Consider the following 21,501-nt stretch of genomic DNA (forward strand, 5'->3'; position numbering starts at 1 on the left):
TTCAACGAGGTTTCACTTCAGTTACATTCTGTTCTCAGTTAAGAGTGAAGAAAGGACTTACATTATCAGAGTTGTTTTTCTCATCATCAACAGCCTGCAGCCACTGCATGAAATTGTGTCTGTGTCTCCTTGCCCTAGTGTGAGGACAGATTGCTATAGCAGGACTCCCATGCCAAAGAGTCACTGGTGGCAAATGGGAAATAATTTGACTCAGGTGCTGAACTTCTCCAGCTGTTGATGGGAGTTACACTTGTTTGTCCAGGACAGTGACTGGAATAATCGTTTAGCTCATTTTGAGACATTTTCCATCCTACTGACAATGGACTTAAAAGATGTAACTCTCTTTTCAGGTAGGTCATGGCTGGAGTATCATTCTAGCTCTAGGAGGGAAAAGATAGAAGAAAGGATAGGGAATGAAGGGAAAAAGAAAAAGTCAGAGCCAGGAAATAAATACAGGTAGGAAAATAAAGAGCACAAAGTTTTGGAAGATTGTAAAGAGAAGATAGTGCTGGGACAGGACACAGAAAGGGGAGTGCAAGATTAAGGACAAGAACAACAATGAAAAGGAAAGAAAATGGATCAAAGGGATGAAGGCAAGAAGATAAAATACTGAGGAAGCAGGTATGGAAATAATGGTAAGAATCTGGAGTGTAACAGGGGAGGGTTCTAGAATAAATTAGAGAAGTGTAGGAGATAGTAGCATTTTTAACAGTCCAGATTCAGAAGTTTGATATTTTGCTTTTCAACATGTTTGAGAAATGAGGGTATATAAGCATTCAAGATACTGCCACCCTTCTTGGAACGAGCCTTTGAGTCCAGTTGTGGTGTCTTGGCCTTTTTTTCCATGTTACAGGCTAAGAGCAAATACACTTCCAGAAAAGGGTATGACCTTGCTTAGGATACAAAGCAAATTAGTCCAAGCTGTTACTCCACAATTTAAGGCAAAAACACAGCTTAGTCTGGGACTGGGAAATCCTCCAGTGCTGGTGGCAGTGGTGGTAGTGATGTCTGTTTGTGTGAGGTGTGTGATTATTAATTTCCCAGTCTCAGTGCATCTGCGATCCCTGACTAAGCTGGACACAAAAGTATAGAATGCTTCCTATGCTTTGGCTTAATCACACCCAATCCAGACTTTGGCGGATTCCACCAAGACCTGTTTTCAAAACTGTAAGTAGTTTTCAGGCTACTGTGAGAAAAATTGGCCAAGTGTGGAGGCTTCCTTGGCCCAATGTTCCTGAAAGCTTTAACTTCTTTTAGGTCTGCTCCTTTCTGTAAATTTTTCAAATCAGATATTCTCTTTGAAAAATTTTCAAGTCATCATCTGTAAGTTACAGAGAGAAATCTTCTTAACCTAATGCATAGTTGGCTGGGGGCTGTGTCTTTGTTCTCCTCCAGGATGAGCATCTGTCAGTAGAGTAGAAAGGACATCACCTGGGATGGACTGGTTGTTTGAGCCTGTATGTCAAAACATGCATTCTTATACAGTTCATGGTATATATGAACCTGAAATATGTCATGCCAGATCTGATAATTACACATAAAATTTTCAAGTTCAACAAAAGGTTTTGTTTCTTTTTCCCCCATAATTTTTTAAAGAAACAGAATTTATCTGAATTAAAAATATGATTGGTGATGGTGAGTGGGTGGTTCTGTTTACCCTGCCACATTATATAGTACCACTTTTACTCCTTGTTTGGATAGCAGTCACAAGACCCAGATATCAAGCTGTGAAAGTATTTTTCTTGCAGCAGCCTTTCTTTTTTTGGCAGGCAGTGGCTTTGGAGATGCCTCACATTTTGTCATGTGATTGGATTGCTGATGAGGTTTCTGTGTTGCCTCATTTTCCTGGATTCCATCTGAATTAACTCTTCTTTGGGTCACAGTCATTAGCACACTTCTGAATGAGTGGGGCTTTGCATCATAGTGTAATGAACACTAATACTTAAGCTCTCTAAGGAAACGCCCTGTAAAGAAGGAATTTGCTGTATTTGTTCCACGTGACAGAAATCTGTTTTCTGTACCTCCAGCTGTCCACACTGAAAACACATTCCCTCTTCACCGTAATATTCCTTCATGAAGCAAGGGAAAATGAGGGGAAATAACTTGTACGTAATTGTTCCATCTAAAAATATTCAGCGTAGTCTTGTAAACACATAAACTAGTTCTTTGTAAACAAGTCTCTTAATTTTCTTTAAACTGAATATTTAGATGTTATGTTAGAGAAGCTGGGTATATCAAACACATATGGTTCCTATTGCATCAGGGGCTTTCCTAATTTTGCTGTTCTAATTGAAGAGACATTTTTGAAAGCATGTTAACTTTACAGAAACTAATCTGACTCTGTTGGGTCTAGGCTTTATTCCTCTATGCATCACCATGCCCTGCAAACATTTTCCACTTTAAATGTGCAGCAGTAACAATATAACTCATGGACTTTGAATTGCCCTCAGTACTTGCAGTGTGTAATATGGAAACATGGTTTGGGGTAGTTGAGGTCGGGGGACTGACAGGGATTGATTACTTGAAGGTGAGAGAATTAGGAAGAGGTATCAGGGAAGGAATAAAAGTAGGGACTATAATTTATTCATAATTTTTTTGCCTTATTCATGGAGAATTTATAACACAAAATACCCTAGACCAAGCAGTATCGTTAACTGGACAAAATTCCTTTCCACGTCAGAGAAATACTGCAGATGTCCTTTAAAATATAAGCTATTCCATAGATGTCATGAAACAACTATTTCCCTCTGATAGCACAAAATTTCAGTTTGGCATCCAATATGTATTAATTTTCCCTCCTACAAATAATAGACAGAGGACTATTAAGTTTACATTTGAGGTGGGTGCATTTGAAATAGGAAACACATTTCTATCTCAGGCAGTGCTGTTATGGTTTCTGCTAGTGGGGCCTTCCACTGTAGGTGGATGTTCTGCAGAGAGCTGAGCAATGCCCCTGTGCTTGCAGGTAGTGGTGGAGTGAGGTGTCTTGTAGAGCTGAGTCAAAGCATACAAAATATTTAACAATAAATTGCTTTTTTTTTTTAATCCAATAACATATACAATATAAAGTCCACAAAGGTCATAGAGGTAAATTTATTTATTAAATGGAAATACTTGGATCCAGAAACTATTATGAATCATTTTGGTGTTTTAAGTTCAGGATGCTGGGTAAATTATTCCAAAAATAATGGTAGCCAAATGTCATTCCCTCCAAGCGTTTTGTAATATCTATTTATCTGTGGGCAGATGAGTGCTATGTATAATCAGAGGCAGACTTTTGTCAAATTGAGACTAAGTAAACACAGCTGAACACAAGCAAGTTGGACTACAATTTTTTGAGTTCTGCCAGCACTTTTATGACCTTGAAAATGAATGTTTTTTCAGAGCAATCTGCTTTCAATATGGGAGAATTTTTAGTGTTTCAAATTAACAAGTGTTGATTGAAAATTTGTTCTGTCTAATTTTAATATTTTTGTCCAAAAAAATGAAAAGTGTGTATTTGTCCAAAGGAGGGCATCCTTTCTGCTGCTTGGAAAATAGGGATGTTCTGTGCAGAAGTGTTTCTTGAATGTATCTATGAGAACAAGAACAACAGTTACAGATAAAGCTGAAACTACATCATATAATCAGAGAAAATTTTCTATTGTTTGCTTGAAACATAAATGCTTTTTTTTAATGTTCTGTGCAAGTAAATGTAGAATTCAGGTAGCAGATTTTATGCCATTTCATATTTAGATACTGTTTTCATCATCCTTAAAAACATAGGACTCCTATTTAAAACTTTTGCCCATTTTTCTAAAGCATAGTAGCCTTTTAAACTTTTTATACGGACCCTGTTTTCCTCTGATACCCAAAAAGAAACAAGTCTGATTTTATTGCCAAACAGTACAATTTAAATCTTGGTTTTAACGTGTGTATTTTTGCTTTTACAGTGCCAGTCATTAGAAGAGAGAACATTTTGCTCCCTTGATTTTAAAGGTCACAGCATTTGGAGCTCAGAGAGGCTTTGGAGAGAATTCAAATAGGAGTCCTGATCAAAAATTTGTCTTTCAGTAATTGCAGCAAGTGTCATCCTTTGCCAATATCTGTGTTTCAAGGCACTTCTTTCAAAGAGATTTTTTTTTCCATTTTAAGTGCTGTATAGAAACCAGCTTACATACCAAACTCAGGAGTAGGAAGTGTGCACAGATTGTGGCCAGGGGAAACTTTCCCAAAGTCTTTGTGCTTCATATTCACAAGTCATACTTCCCAATCTGCCTCTTTGGGGAGAAGCAATTTCCAATTTCTACTCAGTTCTTACAGAACAAGGGTTTAATGACAGCAGCTGAACATGCACAGCACCTTGTATTTGATGGGTTGCTACAGTGTGACTTTGGCCTTGCAAGCTAAGTGCCATCCCACCAGGTAGTCTCAGATGTTTTTGGAAAGAATTCTTCTTGCTTCAGTTTTCTCTTCCCTATCATAGCAGAGAAAGAAAAACTGGGGTCTAGTTGGAAATGGGGAGGAAGTGGAAAAAGACAGATGTGATAAAAGACAACACAACTGAGAAGCAATTTCAATTGAGAATTGCAATCAGTGGATATGGCTAAACATTCATGTATTTCATTCTCTCTACTGAAATGCAGATTTCCAAATAAAGCAGAGGGTGCTGCTCCCAGATCCATCTGAGCAATGTGGCATCTTAACGTTATCCAAAATAATATGGAAAAGTCCTTGATGCCAGGTTTTTAGACACTTTGTTGTTCTGGGCAGCTCCTCCTTGGAGTCTAAGGGGTCTACAGATATTCACAGTGTCAGTGTCCTGGTGTGTATTCTGCAATCTCTGCTTCACCACAAAGGCTAATGAGTTTTACAAAAACAAAAATAAAGGAATAGGACAGGTGCCACCTAAGCCCCCAAAGTGGGCTTCTGGGTGTTTGAGGGGTGCAAGGCAAATACTAATTGCAAAGCTTAGGACCATTCAGGCAGAACTCACCCTGTGTTATAACAGCTTGAGGTAGCCAGCAGTGTTTGAGGTGTGAGAGGAAGGGAGAGTGTAGCTGCAGATGGGTCTGTGGATGGTTAGCAGTCTTCAGGTTGCTTTGAGCAGCTCTCAGGGTGCTCCTACCTGAGACAGTAGTTGCCTAGGAAGTGCTATCCAGAGAGAATTTTTAAAAGATCTGCTGAAGCTGGAGTTGTAGCTGGGGCTGATGGTGTTTGCCAGGACTGGCCAAGACCTGCCTATGAGCTGGGTGAGCCACTCCCAGTGGTGCTCAGAGGGGCTGGTTTTGCCAACACCTTACTAGTTTGTTTGTCTGAAGTAACATGTTGGTGCCACCCAGGTGGGCTGGCTTTTTGTGCATTCTGATGAATCTGTACTGTCAAATACAGCACTTGCTGGTGGTGCAGGGTCTGCTTGCCCACTGTTGGAAAAGGACAGTGGGCAGGAATTCAGGCAGTGTCCACACATGGGATTTGCTGTGTCTGCTTTGCAGGGCCTTTGCAGAGCCCCATAAATTTCACAGACTGTGATGTATAGGCAATTTTTATATGGGAAAGCTTTGGCTCACGGGCAAAAATAAAAAGTTCTTGCAAAATGAAAGAAAAAGCCTTTGTTGTTATGAAAGTGGAAACAGAAGTACTGCTAATAATAGCAGCAAGTTAATTAAAAAACATGAAACGGTTCACAGAGCTTAAAGAGTTTGTGTTGTAGCTGCCTGGCTTGCATGTCTGCTGAGAGTCCTCCTCTTATCCTCTATCCAAAAGCTTAAAACCTCGAGTTGAACTGTGTTGGAGGGATCAAAGGATCTCACTTTCTTTCACCATAGTTATTACCACAGAAATATAAATGTTCTTTATGTCTGGAGCCGTAGCTTTGTGTCTTGTTGTTTTTCTCTATAGAAGTGGAAAATCAGGATCTTAACTCTTAAAAGGCAGGTGAGAATGCAAGGCTATCTGTACAAATATATGATTGTTGTTACTCTTAGGAAAACATCTAAGCAGATCAGGGAAGATGCAAAAAATATTCCATAAGTGTGAATTACTCTGAGATAAAGTTAATTTAATTGCTCCATGAATGAAAAGCTCACAGTGATTTTCAACTGTACCTGTGTAAGGAATTGTGTTCTATGAATGTACGTATTTTCTAGATTTTTATTCACATATCTATAGCTCAGTTTCCCATTGCAAACCTTATTGGGTGAAGTGGTTTTTTTTATGGTAACATGAGGAAAGACCAATTATTTATAATGCTAATAAAGCTTCTGAGCTGGTTTTGATCTCTAGAGCTTTCAAATTAATAAAAACTAATATTTTTTGAAGAATGTCAGTTGATTTAACCATAAATACCATACAGCTTTACCATAAATATGTATGTGTGTTTTAAGTCTGATGGGGCAAACTGATGCAGGAGAGAATTCCCTGGTAGAAATCTCCTGGCTTCCAGGAAAACATGTACGAGCTAATGTAAAACAAATACACAGTAAATGTGACATCATCACCTTCTGCAGACTGTCTTAAATATTTTTGAAGCACTTTATGTCTGTGCCAACTGGGTATTTTTAAACAGTGTTCATCCCATTTTTGGGGAAAATGTTACGAGGTCTACTTTAGATAGCATTGTCTTTCATCCTGGAAGCTGATAACCAGCAATTCAGTTAAGTTTTAGAGGAGTCTGTTGGCTTTAACTGCTTTTAGATCACATCCACTGGTCGATGTGTTGGTGCCTTTTTGGGAGAAATATGTTCAATACCTATGGATAGTATATTTTTCCTGTGGTAATAATACACTGTGCATCAATAATTAATAATTTCATTACAAATTGTTATTAATAAATTTATTACTATTTAAATTTACAGTACAAAGGGAATTAATTATTTTTTATCACTCATTGTTTGAAAGATATGTATTATTACTGTCACAATTACTATTACCATTACTTTAGTCCAGTCTCTATTTAGGTACAGCTTCCAGTGGCTAGTGTAGCTTTTTCAGGTGAGAACTGTTTGCAAGATCTCAGAAAATTGGCTTCTTCACTCAGAGAAACAGCCTGAGCACATTGCCCATAGTTCAAAAACTCTCAGTTTGAAAGCAAATCTGTTTGCCTTGAAATACTGTAGCTTAGGGTCCTCCACAGCTCAGCAATTGTGTGTTTGTGAGCTGCTCTTCGTGACATGAGTGGCAAAGGGTTTGAATGAGCCTTGCTGTTGCACAGTGTGTCCTGCAGACAGAGGAGCTGAGCAGAACAGAGCTGCTCTCTGCAGCACCATGGAGTGAGCTTTGCAGAGGCTCTAGAATTCAGGCAATTGTGCTGTACCAAGAGGAGCAGGCAGTACATCAAGGTCAGGATGAACTGGTAAGCCCGGTGTCTCAGCAGCAATCTTTGCTGCCCCACAGGTCCATTATTGTTGCTGTCAGGGTTCAGGCAGTGCTCCCTGACACGTGGATGCTCAGTGCCCTGCTGCGTGGTGCTCATTTACTCAGCCTGCCTCAGTGGAGTGCAGGGAAATCTGAACCCAGTCCCTGTCTTGTTATCAGTTGACAACACTTCCCTGCTGGTTTCTTGAAAATCACTGTCTCCAAAAGCAGCAGTGTGTGTTGAATAACAAACCCCTTCACATTCAGACTCTTCAGGTTTGGGAACAGGGCCAACATTCTTGAAGAATGATTTAGTAGCCAATAAACATCTGCAAGGTCTGTAAGACTGTCAGAAACAGTAACACTGAAAGTAAAGATCATATCAGTAGCAATTCCCCTGTCCTGACAAGACATTCAGTGCAAATATTTGTTCAGTCATCCTCGTTCTCATTCCTGTTATCACAGACGGTTTCATACATTTTGCCAGAGAAGCAATTTCATCTTCTTTCATAAAGCTGTTCACATCCAAGACATTTCCAATGTTAAGTACTGGCCTACTACTGTTTCAGGACCTCCCACATGTGCTCCTTCAGAGTGCAGGAGCCTCATCTGTCTCAGGCTGTGAAGGGCTCTTACAACTTTCAATTAGTGAGCATCTGCAGTGTTAAGGTTTAGCTGCTCCTTGAGGATTCAAGCCCACTGTGGCTGATTTACTGCACTGCACCAATCTCCATGATAGCCCGGAGAGGCTTTGAGCTCTTCTGAGTCTTCCGCAGGGTTACTGGAATTGCACTGCATTAGGACTCAAACCATTTTAAACACAAGATGGTATTTGGAGTATAGAAGGAGGTGTTTCTGCTTCTTCAAAAGCTCTTGGCAAATAGGCACATCTTCCTGAATAACTCTGGGCATGCTGTTCTGTTCCAAGAGCCTTCTGCCTTTCAGTACACTGCCTCTCACTCTCTCAGTGAATACACAGCCCTTCTTGATATGCCTCTCAATTTACTAGAATCTCCGAGGGCCTGTTTAAAAGTTGCCTGGGAATATTTAAGTTTGGGAAGAGATCCTGTAATGGAAATAATAATAGTGCAACTTGTGAACAGAAGCATGGAGACTGCAATAGATTCACAAGGGAAAGCAAAGGAAACAAAACTGAAGAGCTGACTCAAAAATAATGCTATCGAACACTAAAATCACTTTTGTGCAACTGGAGATGAGAATAATCCACAAAGCTCCTCCCCTGAAGCTCGCTCATCAGCTTCTTTCTGCTGATTATTCTGTATAAGGTCAGGGAGGTGTGTGGTACAACTTTTTGTGCATGTTGCAGTCGTTCCTCAGAATGTTGAATAAAGGAGTTCCCATCACATTTCTAGATGAGGAAAGAGATACTTTTCTGACATATGTTACCTAGCCTAGTTTGAAAGATGCCTCAAAACCTATTTTATATCTTCATTGGGTTCTCACTGCTGGTTATGTACCACTGAATCCACAGCATGAGCACAACTGAGCCCCTCTGAGGACAGGATGATTTCATGATGCGCTGTTCAAGGCCACTTGATATGTTCTGTCTGGGTCCTTTCAAAGTTTAATAAGGGTATTTTCATAAGACATCTGTTGGATTTCACAAATGGATAAGTAAGGTACCAAACAATTACAATTTAATGCAAATTTAGATACATAAAACCTTGCGAATGCTTCTTTTTTCATGGCTTTTTATGTATGCAAAGCAACTTTTGTTAACTTCATTTGCACCTGTGAGTGCTCAGCCATGCCCAAGCTGAAAGCCCAGGCTCTCAAGTCAGAGTCTAGAGACCAGGGAATGTACTGTAGCACCTGTGAGAAGGTCAGATAGAATGATTTACTGAGCCCCTCACAAACCTTCAGCACAAGCAGAGAGACTGTCAGTCACTAACATGATGTACTTAATGTGGTAAGTCCACCTGACTCATCTCTCTTCTTGTGTCCTCTCCCTGAAACAGCCTTGGAGCTGCTGTGTCATGGCACCGAGGCTGTGTAGGGAAAGGTGTCACCCACTGCTCCAGGTCCTGCCCTGGCACAACTCCATCATGTGTCTTCAGGAAGTGGTGACCACAGAAAATACCATGTGTGATTGTACTGCTGGATCTCATAGTATATTTAGTGTGAAGGCAGATTACTTAGCCATTCCCATTTTTATGCAATCATAATGTAGAAGCAGATACAGGTAGGTATATATTGAAAATATCTGTATCTCCTTGGAGATATAAACAATCTTTTAAATTTCACATGTAATCCCTGGATTTGCAGGATCTGTTGTGCGGCAGTTGTCTGGGTTACCATGAGGTTCTTTTGCAGCTTACAGTCATTTTTATGGCTGTTTGATGGCTGGAGCCCTGCTGATGAACTTTTCTTACAAGCTGCTTGAATTTGTATGCTTATGATCTCACAGCATAATAAGTTTGGGACTCTACTTAGGTATCTGGGGTTTGGTATTTGCACATGTGTCAGGGGTGGTTTATGTGGATATTAGGAAAAGGCTCTTCACCCAGATGGTGGCTGGGCACTGGAACAGGCTCTCCAGGGAAGCAGTCACAGCACCAAGCCTGCTGAATTTCCAGAAGCATTTGGACAATGCCCTCAGGCTCATGGTGTAATTCTTGGGGCTGTCCTGTGTAGGGACAGGAGTTGGACTTCAGTTATCTTCATGAGTCCAGCTCCAGATATTCTATGATTCTGTGGTAAGTATTGTGCTCATTTCAGTACCCCATGCAGTGGATGGAAGAAGCTCTGTTTAAAGAAACCATATTTTTCAGTAATTTATCTTACAGGCAAGTTAAAGAAACTGTATTTCATCTCTCTGATAGACTTACTCATTCTTTACCCCATGTTCTGGCTAAACACACCATGGAAATCAGTTTTGGCATTCACTGAGAAGTTCCTTCACTGGCCTGAAAATACAACACCTTGTAATTTAAATTGTCTTTGTACAGCATATGCCCTGTCTGAGCCTGCTTGGCTCCCAGGAGCAGGAGCAGGAGAGGAGCTGGCTCCTGCAAGCAGGGCCACAGGAATGGGTGGCACGTTTCTCTAAATTCTGCAAGAAGCTTCTGAAAATATCCTGTGTGCATACATTCATATCATAACATTACACCACATATATAGGGTCTGCTCCCAAACCCACAGCCAACTAGCATAACAAAATCAGATTTTACTGCTGTCGTGTCAGCCTAGGGTTGAAATATGGCTTTGAAACCCTCCCTTTCACCTTGCTTTTTTAATGAAAAACAATCGTGCTGGAGTGTAATAGTGCTTACCCTGGCTGCATTTGACTTTAGCTTTTTATTTTTAAAGCCTTATTTTAGTCTTTAAGAGCTCCCAATTAAAATCTTTAGATCCAGAGTGAAGGACTGAACGTGCCTGCTTGCACAACAGCAACTTCCCTGGGTGGGAGAAGAATAATTTTGTAATAAAAATGAAGAAAGTTGACATAGTGGTAAATTTTCTCCCTTTATATTCCTTACTCTTCTTTTTCCTGGTAAATCTTCATTTGCTGTTTTGTCATTTTCTTTTCTTGTAACATCTCCCACAGTCTTTCCTTTATTTCTTTTTTCTCTTCCTCTTCTCCATTTTCCTCTTTTATTTATTTCACCCTCCCCCTTGCCTGCTGCCTAACATGGGTTTCAATGTTAACCCCTAAAGGTTTGCAACAGAAGGGAGTACCACTTCATCTGATGAGTCAGCACAGCCCATGCTGTAAATCCCTTCCCAAATAACACACACACACACACACACACACACACACACACAAAAGAAGCCTAGATCAGATGCTCCTTTATGCATTGTGAAATGCATGTGGGAGACTATCATCAAGAAATCTGACTACATTGCAGGACTAAATGAGAAACATGCCAATTCAGTGAGAAAAAGGTTATTTCAGTCAGCTTTGCAGCAAACTTGTAAAGAAAATAAAACCATATAGCCATCAGTTTGTTAACAGTTCACCTCAACACTCACAGCTCCCATTATAGACTCTGCTAAGGGCTGGCTAAGAAAACAAGACTCACACAGTGCCCTGAATCTCACCAAGGAGAACACACTGTCGCTGGTCAGGGGAAATCTAGAGTCAGCTGTCATAGCCTGAACAATGAAGTGATTTACACCAGGTTTTTATCTGTTTTGCTAATTAATAAATTCCTACATTCATGTGCATTCTAAGACTGTTTGCACCATGCCTACTATTGTGTGAGGCTTCCAGTGCACTTATTAATGCAAATATTAATATAGACTTGCAAACTCAGTTCTCTTTTATGATTTATAAAATACACCTATCTCAGTGTCTGTGGGCATGTACACTCATTTTATAAAAATCACATGAATTAAAATGTAATTAGATGCCTACTCCCACTGCAGCAAGCTCCAGGCTGCACAACATAAAAAAGTCTTTGGATGCTCAGGTATTCAGGAAAAGACTTGAGTGTTAGCAGTCCTTCACAGTTAAAGCTTATATGTGAAGCCTGATGCAAGAAACAAATTGCAATGAAATATTTTCACAGAAAAGGTTTGGTCTAGGGCATGATAGAAAAGGGATGCTTCTAACACTGGCAAGACCCACCATATAGACCTTAATAAAAGATGTCAGACCAGGGCTATAGCTGTTCCTGAGAAAAAACCCACTGGGTGAATAGGGAAAAATATTCACTCAAGCAGTCACAGTGAACATAAATTGTCATTATGCAGTTTGTTCATCTGAAAGGACCTAACAGCTGATGACAGGTCAGTTGTTATACTTGGTGTCCCTGTGAAGCCAAAGGAGTGAGGTAACAGGGTTGTGGGGGTGACTTCATTACAAGCTGCTCTGTAACCTCCTCCTGGAAGAAAGAGAGAAGCAGTAAAATAAAGTTTTGCTGAAAAGGAGTTTTCTCTAGAGCCTGGGCCCAGAGCTCATTCCTGCAACTTTCTGACAGCTTTCTTCCTCCCACCCAACTAAAGGACATAGTAATAAATCTTTGTCAGCAGAAATCCAGTACACCCCTGAGATCGGACCAGCTGTGATTGGCATCATACACTCTCCCAGGTCACACTGCCATGCTGTGTCTGCAGCCACACACCACCTGAAACTCCAACAGGGACTTTCATTCCTCCACCAAAAGGTTCTGCTGCATGAGTGCTGCCAGCCCCAACCAGATGGTTTCACACAGACCTTCCTAGCCCAGGACCTGCTTTGGGCAGGAGTGGACTCACAAGGGACAACAACAACAAGGGTCCCACGTGGAGGTGGCTTGGGGTCTGCAGGAGATCAGCCACCAGGGCGTTTGGGGGATATTTCTGCAGGAGACTCTGCGGTTTGGAGTCTCTTCCAGCATGAGCTTTCCTGTCTGCACTTCTCCATAATTCATCCTTAATAGGTCTACTGTCCCTGAGGAAACTGGGAGGATGGTGCAAAAGGAAAAGGGTTTTAGGAGTTTCAGTGCTGGGTGGGATGAGTCCTGTCTGGGTGTGGAAAGCCTGTGGTAGTGTGGGTTGCTGTCTGAGCAGTTATCCATGTTTACAAACTCATTTGTCTGTTTACATTAGGCTCAAAATGGGAGAAAGCAAATATAAATATGGGATGGTCAGCTTCTTCTTCCTCCAATTCAAGCTAGAGAAGCTGAGGTTTTCTTGTTTTTCAAAAGATGTCACAGTTTTTGCACCAAGATTAAATGACATTTTTAATAAGAGCAAAAACCCTGGCCTGCTGCTTTGGGCTACAATTTCCCATCCCTTGCATTTCTGAGTAGCCTGGGCTAAGGGATCCCCACGTTCCCTCCCCAGACGTGGGTGAATATTAATGGCGTTTTGTGATTCATGGTTTACTTTAAGATCCTTCAGGGGTAAAGGAGATGTGTCAATGCAGAAGAGCACAAGAGTATTAACTCAAATTAACCTAACTTTTTTCTTGGAGAAACAGAGATCTGAAAGTCTTATGAACCCTGAAATTGTGGTTTGGAAAATACTGGAGTCAAGGTGTGTGTATGTGACCTACAGAAATACTTCATCGCCCCACTAATTTACTCACACATGTAATGTTCCTTTTTCTTTCAGCTGCCCCAGCTTATTTCCTGTTTCTCCTTCTTTTTCCTCTTGCTTGTTTTGAAAATGCTGGTCAACACATGTTAAGCCAGAGTCTCCAAAACCAACAAAACAAAGTTCAGGAGAGGCAGTGAGAGAAACAACGGAATAGTGTTGCCAATTTAAAAATGAAGATAAGTTATACAGGACCTTTTATTGAACCAACAAATGCTTTATAGCGTTCACCATTTGAGGCCAGCAGTTCTTTTTCTTCCCCCTTCTATTTTAAGCTAGAATAGAAGACGTGTAATGCATCAGGAATCTGTACATATTTAAGTAGCTTCAAAAAATATGACGGTCATGTGAGACTGACCTACTGTGTCTTGACTTCTATGTCCATTTTTTCCCCACTACATAATGTTCTGTACCCTTCCCTCCTTGTCTCATTCCCTCATTCACACATTCTTTCCCCTGTTGGTTTCAAGCCATCTTTGCTTTGTCAGTGTTACCTGATAACACAAAGGAGGGTTTAAGGCAGTTGTTGTGGCTCAGCTTGAGCTGGACACCACAGGGAGTGGGGGAGCAGTGTGGAGGCTGCTTGGTGTTATGTAAAGGGTCAGTCTTGCCTTTGCTGTTCCCAGCAGGGCCTCAGGTGTAGTTCATCACCACACATACGTGATACTCTTAGGTTAGAACTCTCAAATCCAAATGATAAAATGTAACTGCAATTAACACTGTTTAGCACATCCCTGAAGTCATCCAAGTGTATAAAAATTATTAGTCTGGATGCAGCGAACAGTAAGTGTCTGAGTTGTTCTGAAATATTTGAATGTTTTGCAAGCTCCATGTCACCAGAGAGCCTTTGTGCATAGTAAATTGAAGGTCTGTGATGCAACTGTGCAGTTTAAGGATGACTTGCCTGCAAGAACACCGGGCTTCATTTTCTATGGCTGGTCCTTTCTGATAGCAGAAGAACAAAGGAAAACTTTTAAAATATAAAATAAATCCTGTAAAATTCAGTTCTTAAATACTTTTGGAATAGCCAAAATATTGCCTAGGCAGTATTTGGACTTTGGACTTCTGAGACTCGTGTCCATCTCTGCTAAAATGGGACAGCAGGCTACCTTGCAAGAGAGTTGTCAGGATCAGCCAGTTAATATTTATGAAGAAATGTCATGGTGAAAAAAAAAAAGATGCCATGTATATCATTAATAATGATGTGTGTCTTGAAAAATACCATGCTGTATCACAAAGCTGGTATTGTCTGGTGTCTACACTTTTGGCACTATGCCCTACAGTAAACTGTATACTGAAAACTCATACTAATGGAAAGGTATACAGAATTCCATTGGTAGGTAATTTATAGTGACTTCCTATTACAAACAAGAGGTAACAAATATCCTGCCTTGCTGGTTTCTTTGGGTGGATGTTGAGAGCAGAATGAGACATTCTTGGCCAGGCAAAAGCTGATTCTCTGGATGTTACAACTGGGAGCAGAATAAAGCACCAGAAAGTGAGGTATAAATGACAACCCCTAATTTTAAATGACTGAGTTTCCATTTTCACAGTATTTAAAACTTTCTGGCTACAAAGCAAATGACCACTGTTTTAAGTGATTTCCAAACCTGCAGCAAAAAGGTATTTCTCATGTTTAATATTAAATAGATTTATTATAGGATCCCAATATATGTTGAAAGGCTATCACCATCCTTTGACAATAAGCATAATCCTTTCTGAGACACTACAAAATACCTTCTGAAGCAGCAGCAGCTTCTTCTGGTTTGAATTACTAAATATGCTATTGAGCACTGCTGTTGTTTGTTTAGGAAAATTATTTGTGCTGGCCAGATGTATGCTGTTAAAATGTATTCATGTCTGTATGAAGTAGGGTAAATGTCATTTTTAACCTATCAAATGAGTCTGGGGAATGGTGTGGAATAAAATAATTTATCAGTGCTGCCTTTCCCAGGAGTCACTTGACACACTGATCTAAGCTTGACAAGTCTGTAGGGGTTTAAATTTGTGTGACAGCTTGCTTTAATCTGGTAAGTGAGAGAGCCTATACACGTTAGTCTCTTTAGGCAGAGACCAGAGGTGCTGCCACTGGAGGTGTGTGAGATTAAAGGTAACCACAGTGCTTGGAGAGAACAGCTCTGGTGCAGCCTTGGTACCTCAAGGCTGGTGAAGTGCTGCTTCTCATGTAGTATAGAGAGGGTCATGAGTGGAGTGCCCATCAGCACTTGTTCTGGGGCAAGTCCTCAGCTGAGTCTATTTGGTGGGATTCAGGATGCTCCATCATTTTTCCATTCCTTTTATCACCATTTCCAGAGAGGTTACCCAACCCCACTGCCATTTCCTTATTGCCTCAGAGATGAAATCTAGGAACATGTTATGTGATAGTCAAGAAAATGAATACTTTCCATTTTCAGAATGCAGTTCTTTGATTATTTTCAATCTCACCAGAATATTGCTTTTACAGTTGAAATATACTTAGCAATTCCCATGCAGAAACATCAAATATCAAAAGCTTCAATTATCAAAATTTTTAATTAGTAGTTGGAGGCAGAGCAGATAGATCACAAAAGATGAAGAAACAGCAACATATTGGGTAAGACAATTTCGTGGTTTTTTTATACATTTGATAATATTTTGTCATCTATGTTCTTTCTCTGGTCAGTGAACTGCCAGACATGACCAGCCTGCATTTCTTCCAGGCTGAGCTAAGACATTAAGGCTGTAGTTATACTGGCAGTGTACTGATGTCTCTATATAAAAACAGGTATGTATCATTGATATACTGAATAGCCAAAGGAGGGATGTGATCCTCCTCCCATCCAGTTCTCAGTATATCCACATGGATGATAATGCTGTCCAAAGGACAGAAGTGTCAGGAAGGGGTCACAGAACAGGATATAGGGATTTGGCTTTGCAGGGTCATTGGGCTGCAGTGTTAAAGAGAACAGATGAATTAACTCCTTGGAGGACATCTCTGTTGTGTATGAATGGAGTCTGAATAAGTGAAGATACAAAGATGCATGACTTAGATGACAGTTTCATGGCATGTGAAGTGAACCCCACTTTTGCCTTGAGTCACATCAAGTTAGTTTGACTGGAAAGATGTCAAGGAAAGCATAAGGAAACTTTTTTGTCTCTCTCACTGTGGTTATCCCCAATCAAAAAAAGATGGTAATACTTATTTCCTTTGCTAAGGGCTGTTCAGACACAAGGGAGCTGCTTGGATGATGTGGTAGTACAAACTGGTATATGCTGTCAGAGGTTTGATATAGCAGAAAAAGATTTTTGGCAAGAAAAAGAGGGCCTGTTCTTTGAAATTATGGATTTTCAACTCTATTGTACTGACATGCTTTGAGAACAGTTATTAGCCAGAGCTTTGCAAATTATCAGTGATGATTTTATTTTAAACCAGTTTTGGTTTCTTTGACATAAATTTTTTGAAAAAAACCATAAAATCCAAACAGAATAATTAAATATGTGTGATTCAGGAAAAATCTTTACCAAAGGAAAAGAATGGGCAACTCTTTCCTCCTGGATTTTATATTTTAGTTTTGCTGCTGCTTTTATATACCAAGGGCAAGATACTTTCTTTTAGACCTGGCTAAACACCAGTAAAAAATATTTGCAAATACTCCTTCAAATAAACGCTGGAATTAGAATGTGTGTCACCATTCACACCTACTTCCCTCAGAAGTTTGTACAGGAAATTTTTTTGTTCATAGGAAATATTTTCCAACAGCAAAAGAAAGTGACGGATGCTTAAGAGAGCTGTATTTATATCCAGGTTTGCTCTGGCAATGATGTTCTCTATTGCTTGCCATTTCCATTTCTATACCTACTGACCTATTTGGTCCTAAACCTTGCCTTGAAAACTGTCTCTAATTAAAAAATAAACAATGAAGCAGGGCTGAAGAATTCTTCACAGCCAAGTACAGTGTGAAGAAGTCACGTGTCACCCAGTACCTTTTTCTGCATCAAACGTTTCTTTTTTCCTTGGTTCCTTGTCCTCTGCATAGGCTGGTCTTCCCCCTCTTGAATCCCATTCAAGCATTGTTCTAGGAGATCTTAAGAGATACTGATTTAAGCCATGCACTTTTGGAACAGAACTTAAGTCTTGGTCACCTCTGAACATTTATTTATAAAGCTGTTTTGCAAAAGGATGGAGACCTGCTGGATGAAACAGTTTGGCAAGCAGCTGATCTCTGAAACTACAGCTGGTCTCCCTGGGCTCTTTAGTGGGACTGTGGTCTCCAGGAGTCACCTCCAGGTACTGAGCAGTGCAGCTGAGCTGAATTATTGGCTGTAGGAGACAATGAGCTATTGGCTCTGGTGTGCAAGGTTGCTCCTAAGGGGAGGGCTACCAAGGGTTATTCCACTGAAAGCTCTGTTTAAAGACAAGATTAACTTTTAATTAATAATCTGATGGAAATCTAGCAGTAAAGTTGATTTGTATTTGGGAATCTGGCCTTGCAAAAGCATAGATTACAAGATTTATGTTGTTTTTAGAGGTTTTTAGGTCTTGTAGCCATTAGTGCTCATGCCATTGCTGCTTCTTTGGTTTGACTTGTTTTCCATAGGTACTGCATTTAGGCATTGGCTTCTTGCTCCTCTATAATGCATTTCTGTGTCAGGATAGCAAACCCACTGAATAAAGCTTTTACATTTCTTCCTGGTAAATATTTCTGGCTTCTCTGGGAGGTGAGGACTTAGTGAATGAACAAATATGACTCTTGATGAGGAAGTGTAGTTTATGCCTGTGATGCAGTTTCATCTCTGAGGGCTGTTAACCAGGTGTGCTTGTTACTTGTGTCCCCCTCAGCTGCCTCTGTGACTGAGGCAGCTCCTGGGCAAGGGGCACATTAAAACCCACACACATCTTGTGTGCATGGGTGAGAGACCTATTTTTAGTGCATACTAGAAGGCATTCACTGAAAGGCAATGAAGCTACTTTTTATTTTTAGCTTTTGCAATTCCTTATGTCCTTGGTATTCAAAACATAAATTTGTTTTGAAGAGCTTCTCTATTACCCTGTAAAATGTAGGTGAACCTTCAAGAACAGCTACAACTTCAGTGTAGCTTTCTCCAGGAAGATGCCTGCACGAAGCTGGTCCTTTATGTGTGTCAAAGCAAAGATTTTATTTTAGATCTGGTATCAATTTTGGAGTAAATCTTGGGTTGTTTTTCAATATGCCTGTTCCCTGAACGTGCTTGTTTTTAAAACTATTAAAATAAAACAGACTCTTTTTTTCCTGTTTTCAGAAAATCTGGAGAATGGACCAAATAAGTGTGAAAGGTGAGTAAGGGTCTTCCCAGTTTTCCAAAACTACTGTTGCTATTACAGTTTTCCTGATAGCATGTGGCTATGTAAGATGTGTGTGTAAATATCTGTTATTGCTTGAATCTAGCGCAGCTAACAGAAAGGGACCCAGCAAAGATGAGACGTACTGGAAGGAGATCAACGCAGCTATGGCCCTAACAAACCTTGCCCAGGGGAAGGATAAACTGCAGGGAACCACCAGCTGCATCATTCAGAAATCATCACATATATCAGAAGTAAAGACTGTTAAAGTGCCATTAGTTCAGCAGTTTTAAGGGACGGGTCCTCTTTCTTTTTCACATCAAATAGACATTTTCCTCACAGGATTGGTTTTCAGCAAAATCAGATTCACAGACAGGAGGAAAATGTGGCAAATAAGTCCCATTTCACGGAATGGTCAGTTAAAAAAATTAAGGTCCCTTCTGACTCAGATGTTTTCATTGTATTAAATGAAATGTTCAACTGCTTCTATAAAAGGCATGTAAATTATAAAAACCCTGTTTTTATCAAAACATTAACTTATTTATGTTAATCAAAGTGCGCATAAGATGTTTGCATTGCTATTACAGTAAGTGCCTTGCTTCGAAAAAATAAGCTATAACGTGGGCATAGCACAACAGTGTTATGCCTCAAAATGACAATGCCATAATGCTTAAACTTTGTATATTATTCCAAGTGGGCTTAAGCAGCCGAGGGCTAAACACATTACTGCTGAAGGCCCTGGAGAGTTGTGCTTATGTGACTTGTACAAATTGACGAGTCTTAATGAAATTGTTACATCATTCTCACTCTCTTTTTTCTAAATCAACAGTGTTATAAAAATTGTACAGTATGTTTTGTCAAAGTGACAATAAGGTTGTTATGCATGTTTCTTACCTGTATATGCAGTATATTAAAATACCAAAATCATTCCTTTGAAAAGTGCAATACTCTAGAACACACAAATTTAGGAAGTAAGTTAATTGTTCAGATTATTTTGAACTTATACATATGCTCTCAGCTGTGTTGCTCATTAAAGATTCTGAGTTGAGAAGGTTTTAGTCAGACTAGTTGTAAATTCAAGTTGAATTTCTATAATTTTAAAGCTTTACTAGTGACTTACTGAAGTTTTGATAGAAGTAAAATTGGTTTCTTCTTGTACAAAACTAAAACTATAGTGCCATTCAGAAATGTTTCCATTGTGGAACTTATTACTTTAATGTGGTTTAAACATTTTTATTTTGTGTGTACTGCATAAATGAGGATAGTTGATTGACATTTCACATTTCAGTAAGAAAAGCTTATAACAAAAACTATCAAAGCCCAAACAGGAATCCCAAAAGGAACTGAAACATTGAAAAATCTCAGCATTTAAGGCAGAAGGGTTTTAAGAAGATACTAAATCATGTATTAAATGTCATGTCTCTAAAATTGACTATGCTATTGAGTGTAATAACTATCATAAAAGCAGGTTTATTTTTAAATTTTATCTGGAGGTGTACAAGTTATTCTTAAGTCATATAACAATAGTCTAATGAGGTTTACAGTGCTTGAATAAACAGGGGCAAAGCCAAAACCAATTTATACAGAATCCATTACAGAAAACTGGAAAAGAGCTGATTGTTGCTAGGATTTGGATTTTCTCCTGTGGGTATCCTGTCAGGTTTTTTCCTACTTATCCCTTTCCTTGCTTCTCTTTATGGTGAGCCACCAATGAAAAAGACAAGACTTTAGTTCTGCTCCTGCTGAGTTTAATGGCAGAACTCCCATGTCAATGGAAGCAGGACTATGCTAATGATGTAACAAACTTGCAAATAGAGGCTGTTTCAGTTGCACTAAAATAGTCAAGACACATTGCAAATATCAGCCTTGGTGTGACTTCTTAGGAAACTTCTTGATGTAACATAACGGTTGTTGGTTTTATTTAGTGTACAATGAAAATTATTTGATATGAAAATATTTTGTACATATATATTTTTACTTTGTTTTCTAAATTGCTGATTTGCATTGACTTAAAGTGCCAAGCAAGAAATGTATGTTGTGACTGTATGAACAGTTGAAGTATGTTTTACTGACTTGCATCATTATGTGTCTAAGATACCATTACATTAATTTTTAATACTTTACTGGATTTTGGCATAATAATGTGAGTTTATAACTAATAGCAGAGAGTTAATACTTCACTTTTGTTCATACTATTATAAGTTATTCTGGTATTAAATATTTTGTGACAATAAATTCATGGTTTTGACAAACTCTTCTGTTAGGAATATTCAGTGTTTTTGTCTGTATAAACAACAACATTTTTCATGTAAAAAGGGTACTTTTGGGGACTCCTCTGAAGTAAAACTGGAGAAGGCAAGCCATTGTATAAACAACTTGTTAATGGTTCTCTTTTCCAATGATCAAAGCACAAGAATGATCTGTAAAACACATTAAGTGGGTTTTAAATTTAAGAAATACTTGGCCTAATTTCTTGTTACTGTTTCCTTTAATTTATTTTTTTTTCTACTGCTGCTTTAGAGTTTTCTGAAAACACAAATTCTGATGAATTATGTGTGTGTCTTTTTTAAATAACGAAAGTCATGATCAGTGCTGAGCCAACAGCTAATGAAAACTCAGTAATTATTTATGATATTGGAAAAACAAACGTTATTACTATTGCTCTTCTTTGTTTCAACATATGTAACCATTTTAGTAAAATAAATAACTGCAAACAACATCTTGCTGGTTTGAATTAAATATTCATTTATCTGTCCTTAGACATTTGCTTTTCTGGTTTCCTGTAATAGTTAGGGTTTCCCTGTACTGGGACACAAGCATGTGAT

The 21,501-nt window shown here is 39.3% G+C and overlaps 1 protein-coding gene across 1 annotated transcript in view; it reads left to right on the top strand.

Moving 5' to 3' along the window:
• MKX (mohawk homeobox) overlaps positions 1 to 18,969 on the top strand; it is a 46,455-nt gene extending 27,486 nt beyond the window's left edge. The window contains exons 5-6 of the mRNA XM_062494152.1: positions 18,637 to 18,670; positions 18,783 to 18,969. Coding sequence (XP_062350136.1) covers positions 18,637 to 18,670; positions 18,783 to 18,969 — 221 coding nt within the window. The remainder of the gene's footprint in view (positions 1 to 18,636; positions 18,671 to 18,782) is intronic.
• The last annotated feature ends 2,532 nt before the right edge of the window (positions 18,970 to 21,501 follow it).

Source organism: Cinclus cinclus, chromosome 1 (genome assembly GCF_963662255.1).
Source record: "Cinclus cinclus chromosome 1, bCinCin1.1, whole genome shotgun sequence".
NCBI classification, from domain to species: domain Eukaryota; kingdom Metazoa; phylum Chordata; class Aves; order Passeriformes; family Cinclidae; genus Cinclus; species Cinclus cinclus.